The 7082-nt window shown below is 48.6% G+C and overlaps 1 protein-coding gene across 1 annotated transcript in view; it reads right to left on the minus strand.

The window, feature by feature from the left end:
* LOC139759405 (uncharacterized) overlaps nt 1-3201 on the minus strand; it is a gene marked incomplete at its 5' end in the record, with an annotated part of 233319 nt that extends 230118 nt beyond the window's left edge. Inside the window, one exon of the mRNA XM_071681488.1 lies at nt 3050-3201. Within this exon, the coding sequence (XP_071537589.1) occupies nt 3050-3201 (152 nt within the window). The remainder of the gene's footprint in view (nt 1-3049) is intronic.
* Nucleotides 3202-7082: the final 3881 nt, after the last annotated feature.

A 7082-nucleotide genomic window follows, 5' to 3' on the forward strand; every position in this document is an offset into this window, starting at 1 on the left:
TCCCTAACCACCCCATCCATAAACAAATCAAACAACAACGGAGACATCACAAAACCCTGCCGCAGACCGACTTTCACAGGGAACCAATCACTCTCCTCTCTTCCTGCTTGTACACATGCCTTACATCCTTGATGAAAAAAACTTTTCACTGCTTCTAGCAATCTACCTCCCTCACCATATACTCTTAAGACCTTCCAAAAAGCATCTCTATCAACCCTATCATATACCTTCTTCATATCCATAAATGCCACATACAAATCCATCTGTTTTTCTAAATATTTCTCACACATTCTTCAAAACAAACATCTGATCCACACACCCTCTACCACTTCTTAAACCACACTGCTCCTCCCAAGTCTGATGCCCTGAACATGTCTTCGCCATCTCAATCAATATCCTCCCATACAATTTTCAAGGAATACTCAACAAACTTATGCCTCTGTGGTTTGAACACTCACCTTTATCCCCTTTGCCTTTATACAGTGGTACTATACATGCATTTCGCCAATCCTCAGGCACTTCACCATGATCTATACATACACTGAATATCCTTACCAACCAATCAACAACACAGTCACCCCCTTTTTTAATAGATTCAACTGCAGTACCATCCAAACCCACCGCCTTGCCGATTTCATCTTCCGCAAGGCGTTCACCACATCTTCTATCTTAACCAAACCATTCTCCCTGACCCTCTCACTTTGCACACCACCCTGACCAAAACACCCTATATCTACCACTCTATCATCAAACACATTCAATAAACCTTCAAAATACTCACTCCATCTCCTCACTCCCCCACTACCTGTTATTGCCCCCCCACCCCCTTCACCGATGTTCCCATTTGTTCCCTTGTCTTTTCGCACGTTATTTAACCTTCCAAAATATCTTTTTATTTTCTCTAAAGTTTGATGATACTCTCTCGCCCCAAATCTCATTTGCCCTCTTTTTCAACCTTTGCACTTTCCTCTTGACCTCCAGTCGCTTTCTCTTATATATCTCCTAGTCATTTGCATTCCTTCCTTGTAAGTATCGTCCACACGCCTCCCTTTTCTCTTTCACGAACAACTTCACTTGTTCATTCCACCACTCACTACCCTTTCTAATCTGCCCAACTCTCACCCTTCTCATGCCACATGCATCTTTTGCACTACTCCCCTAAATACCTCCCATTCCTCTCCCACTCCCCTCACCTCATTTGCTCTCACCTTTTGCCATTCTACACTAAATCTCTCTTGGTACTTCCTCATAAGTGTCTTTTTCAAGCTCACTTACTCTCACCACTCTCTTCTCCACAACAATTGTTATCATCATCATCATAATAACCCAAGATATGTCCTGCTTATTAGGATAGCGTCCGAAATAGACAGATGCTTCTCTGGAAAGCATTCATGTTACTCTTTCTTCACTTCATACTTGAAGGAATTCATGATACACGAAAGGTGGATATGCAGCCCCTGACTCGCGTCCCTCTGAATCGCCTCATAGGACACGCACCAGGTGCTTGGTTGGCGTTCTAACTTCTCTCTATCCCCAGGGATGGCGTATTATGCAGCTCCACAACACATAATCAGATCAGTCGCTCACTGAATATAGAATGTCTTCACCTTCACAGAAATCCACCTTCACCCTCGTAACCCGTGACGAACACGTATCCGACCCACACCCTCCCATAAGCTCGATTCATCAGCCGCTCTTACCCCACAGAATCCCACATGTGTTTAGTATAACACAAGATACACGAAGAACAATAACTCTTCATACTATATACAATAACATAAGGCTCGTTAACAAACCCTCAAAACCCCTTCTTGGCCTCAGCTTAGAATAAAATGAATCCCTCAGGATCTACTACCAAATCATGTTCTCCACCCTAAACTACGCCTCACCCACCTGGCCATCTGCCCTTGCAAAAGCAAACGTAATAGATTTACAAACTACACAAAACAGACCACTCACAACAATCACTGGTTGCTTAGCAATAACAAACGTCAAAGACCAGCACAACGAAAGAAAAACTGCTTCCTATACAGTGCTATCTCTATATGCTCGGCGCCCAATACAGTACCATATGTTCGGTGCCCAGTACAGTACCATATGTTCGGTGCCCAGTACAGTACCATATGTTCGGTGCCCAGTACAGTACCATATGTTCGGTGCCCAGTACAGTACCATATGTTCGGTGCCCAGTACAGTACCATATGTTCGGTACCCAGTACAGTACCATATGTTCGGTACCCAGTACAGTACCATATGTTCGGTACCCAGTACAGTACCATATGTTCGGTACCCAGTACAGTACCATATGTTCGGTACCCAGTACAGTACCATATGTTCGGTACCCAGTACAGTACCATATGTTCGGTGCCCAGTACAGTACCATATGTTCGGTACCCAGTACAGTACCGTTTATATATGCTTGGCGACCAGTCATTTACTACACCACAACCATATCTCCCCAACCCCTCCTCCTCCTCCACAGACACACACACACACACACACACACACACACACACACACACACACACACACACACATATATATATATATATATATATATATATATATATATATATATATATATATATATATATACACACGTATATCATGAAAAGAACCGTCGTAAAAAAACAACAAATCTAAATAGTTAATGAATGTAAACAAATATGTGTAAACAGGTAAAAATCTTCGAGAAAATACAATATTTCCGTCTTTTCGCCACATTCTGAACGCCCAGGTAGTGGGTAGCTTTCTGGAAGCACAGGGAGTAGGTAACCAAAATAAAAATAATACCCCTCGATATGTTCATACTCAGAAATACGACGCCCTGAACACGATGAGGCAAGGGTGAAGTGTGTCAGGGAGAAGACACGATCCACCCTCCTCCCTGGGAATGGATTAAGGCTTTCAGGGAGAAGAAGAGACAGTTTACCCTCCTCCCTGGTAGTGGCTGAGGCTCGCCAGGGAGAGGACATACGCCACTCGGCGGTCTGTCAACACAGACAACAGTGGTCTCAACAGATAAAGAAAATATTGTGCGGTACGTTACCTTGCATGACGTAGACTAGAGTGGCGCGGGCGTGGCTTGAGGAGCAACGAAGAACAGCCAAAGCGCTGGGTGCGGAGGGCGTAGGCGGGCGTGGAGAAGGTGTGGGTGGGTGGGGAGACGACGTTGGGTGGAGTGGAGATGGAGTGGGTGGGTGTGTTTGGTGATCAGGATGGGTCGGATAGGGATTTGAGACGACAACAGAGGGCGTGGGAGCTGAGGGCGTGGACGCTGGGGGCGTGGAGGCAGATGATGGTGGTGGTGGAGAGGTGGATGATGGGCGTGGGAGTGGGCCTGTGGCCGACAGGGGGATGGAGGTGTCCAGTGAAGGAGGGGGAGGAGGAGTAGGTTCGAGAGGGACAGGGATTGGGGTGGAGGACGACAGGCGAGGTGGGTCTGGGTTCGACGTGTGGGTGAGGGAGAGGGGCAGACTGGAGACGCCCTCATACCACAGGGAGGAAGGCGTCTCCTGATGCCCGCCAGAGAAGAGAAATGAAGGAGAGGATCGGAGTCCAGTGAGAGGTGTGGGAGAGGAGAGGTCGGGTGGGAGAGGTGGTGGGGAGAGATGGTTGTGTTGGTCTGGCTTCATCTCCAGTATCAAGCTGCTCCCCACACGGCTGACACTGCAACACAAGAAACACACAGCATGAACCCCCTGCACCAGCAACATCGTGCAACACCGCCAGGAAACACTAAAACATCTGAGTAACGCAGTAAAGTAACACAATACTTACCAAAAACATCATAGGTCACTATGCTCCGGTGAACACCAAGTGTGCTGAACAAGAGGAGGGAACTGTGGTCTACTGAACAAGAGGAGGCAACTGTGGTCTACTGAACAAGAGGAGGGAACTGTGGTCTACTGAACAAGAGGAGGGAAGTGTGGTCTACTGAACAAGAGGAGGGAAGTGTGGTCTACTGAACAAGAGGAGGGAACTGTGGTCTACTGAACAAGAGGAGGGAACTGTGGTCTACTGAACAAGAGGAGGGAACTCTGGTCTACTGAACAAGAGGAGGGAACTGTGGTCTACTGAACAAGAGGAGGGAAGTGTGGTCTACTGAACAAGAGGAGGGAACTCTGGTCTACTGAACAAGGGGAGGGAACTGTGGTCTACTGAACAAGAGGAGGGAACTGTGGTCTACTGAACAAGAGGAGGGAACTGTGGTCTACTGAACAAGAGGAGGCAACTGTGGTCTACTGAACAAGAGTAGGGAAGTGTGGTCTACTGAACAAGAGGAGGGAAGTGTGGTCTACTGAACAAGAGGAGGGAAGTGTGGTCTACTGAACAAGAGGAGGGAACTGTGGTCTACTGAACAAGAGGAGGGAACTGTGGTCTACTGAACAAGAGGAGGGAACTCTGGTCTACTGAACAAGAGGAGGGAACTGTGGTCTACTGAACAAGAGGAGGGAAGTGTGGTCTACTGAACAAGAGGAGGGAACTCTGGTCTACTGAACAAGGGGAGGGAACTGTGGTCTACTGAACAAGAGGAGGGAACTGTGGTCTACTGAACAAGAGGAGGGAACTGTGGTCTACTGAACAAGAGGAGGCAACTGTGGTCTACTGAACAAGAGTAGGGAAGTGTGGTCTACTGAACAAGAGGAGGGAAGTGTGGTCTACTGAACAAGAGGAGGGAACTGTGGTCTACTGAACAAGAGGAGGGAACTGTGGTCTACTGAACAAGAGGAAGGGAATGTGGTTTACTAAACTGTGTTCGTCTGGTAGTGGCAGGAGTGAGGGAAGCTAAGTTAAGTTCAACTAAGTCAGGTCCACGTGTGTGTGTGTGTGTGTGTGTCTGTGTGTGCGTGTGTGTGTATGTGTGTGTGTTTGTGTGTGTGTATGTACTGGGTGTACCCGGCCACCACCTGCATGTGGTTACATCACGGGCAAGAAGTCACCTTCGGCGAAGCTGGAAGTTGCAGGAGCCTCATAAAATGGGTCCTGGTATTGCATGCTACTGATAATAGTAGCATTATCTTTAATACATGAATATATATATATATCATACAAACCTCCAACAGCCAGGATCGAACCCGGGACCCCTGTGTAAGAGGCGGGAATGCTACCGCTAGGCTATGGGCCAGGCACATTGCCTAGCGGTAGCATTACTGGCTGTTGGAGGTTTGTGTGTTCTATGAAGGTGCGCGTTCATATGCACTTTATTCGTGTATATATATATATATATATATATATATATATATATATATATATATATATATATATATATATATATATATATATATATACACTGGTGGTGCTGTCTAGTACTGGATGGTGGGAAGGTGAGAGGTGTACCACATGGGTGGAGTGAGGAGGAGGCTATGAACACCCTGGTCGCCCCGACCTCAGCAATGCACCTCACTTCACTGTGTCTGCGTGCAGGGTGCAGGAGGGGCCGCCAGGCAGTGGTTGTGCACGCTTGTGGTAATTACCCTAACCTGGAATATAAGAAAGTGTCTGTGTTGGACCCAGACACGGGAGGAATGAATGGGGAGGTGGGAGGAACAGTACATTGTGTGTCTCTACATCATGTAACGTAGAATGAAGAGTAAGTAATAACCCACTAGGCGGGATATGAGCTGTACCACTGTAACGCAATGGCGGGATATGAGCTGTACCACTTTAACGCAATGGCTGGATATGAGCTGTACCACTGTAACGTAATGGCAGGATATGAGCTGTACCACTGCAACGCAATGGCTGAATATGAGATGTACCACTGTAACGCAATGGCCGGGTATGAGCTGTACCACTTTAACGCAATGGCTGGATATGAGCTGTACCACTGTAACGCAATGGCGGGATATGAGCTGTACCACTGTAATGCAATGGAGGGATATGATCTGTACCACTGTAACGCAATGGCCGGGATATGAGCTGTACCACTGTAACGCAATGGCGGGATATGAGATGCACCACTGTAACACTATGGCGGGATATGAGCTGTACCACTGTAACGCAATGGCGGGATATGAGCTGTACCACTGTAATGCAATGGCTGGATATGAGCTGTACCACTGTAACGATGGCTGGGTATGAACCTCAGCTATACCAATGAATGAAGTGAAGGAGGTGAAGGATGAATGCGGGCGACGGTAGGCAACACGGGGTGAGGGAGGGAGGGAGGTCTAGTTCACCACTGAGGAAGGACGAGTGACGTGAGAGAGCCAGATGGTGGCAGGGAAGGAGGGGCTGTCGTCCGCCGGGGTCTCCAACGAGGCAACACGACGAAGACACACAAAAAATGTTTGAGAACCGGAGGAAGCTGATCCCTGATGAAGTGGAAAGAGCTCTTAATACAGAGCAAATGGAAAGGTGTCTGGAATGTTTTAGGGTGTTGATGGAGTTGATGTGGGGGGGTATGTAACCAGGTGGAATTCCAGGCTTGATGGAGACGAGTGTGTGTGTGTGTGTGTGTAGTCTTGAGGAGAGTTTTCCTTGTGTGTGTCTTCAATCCTGACGAGGGTGAGAGCGTCAGAGCCTCAACGGCCGGCATCTCCACCAAACCCGCATCCAGCAGAGTGCCTCGCCTCGCCACCACCGTCCGGGAGGGAGGGACCTAACGATATACAACACTTGAGGATAATTCCAGCGAGGCAGCCCTGGCGAGGGCGAGGCAGCCCTGGCGAGGGCGAGGCAGCCCTGGCGAGGGCCAGGCATCCGGTCTGCCTGGGCGGCCGCCGTCACACACCCCGGGCCCTCTAGGAGGGAAGGCCGTCGTCTGCACGTCATGAAGACAAGGTCGAGTGAACAGCTGGGACACTCGGTCGAGGGATCTGCATAATAACACTGAGCGCCACTGGAAAAGCCTTCCCTCCCTCTCCTTCCCCAAAGGCTGTATTTAGACTCCTCAGACTGGAACGTGCGGTCCTGGAAGCGGGCCATTTGGACACGCCAGGCTGGGTGGGGTTGGGGGAGGGAGCGGGAGCTTCGTACCCGTCTACAAAAGCCGGAGTCGTATGACAGATACGAGTCTTGTAGTTTGCTGCGGAACATTTGGGTCCGGATATACAGCACGGGAGAGAGCGAGGCCGCTG

Source organism: Panulirus ornatus, chromosome 33, assembly GCF_036320965.1.
Source record: "Panulirus ornatus isolate Po-2019 chromosome 33, ASM3632096v1, whole genome shotgun sequence".
Lineage (NCBI taxonomy): Eukaryota > Metazoa > Arthropoda > Malacostraca > Decapoda > Palinuridae > Panulirus > Panulirus ornatus.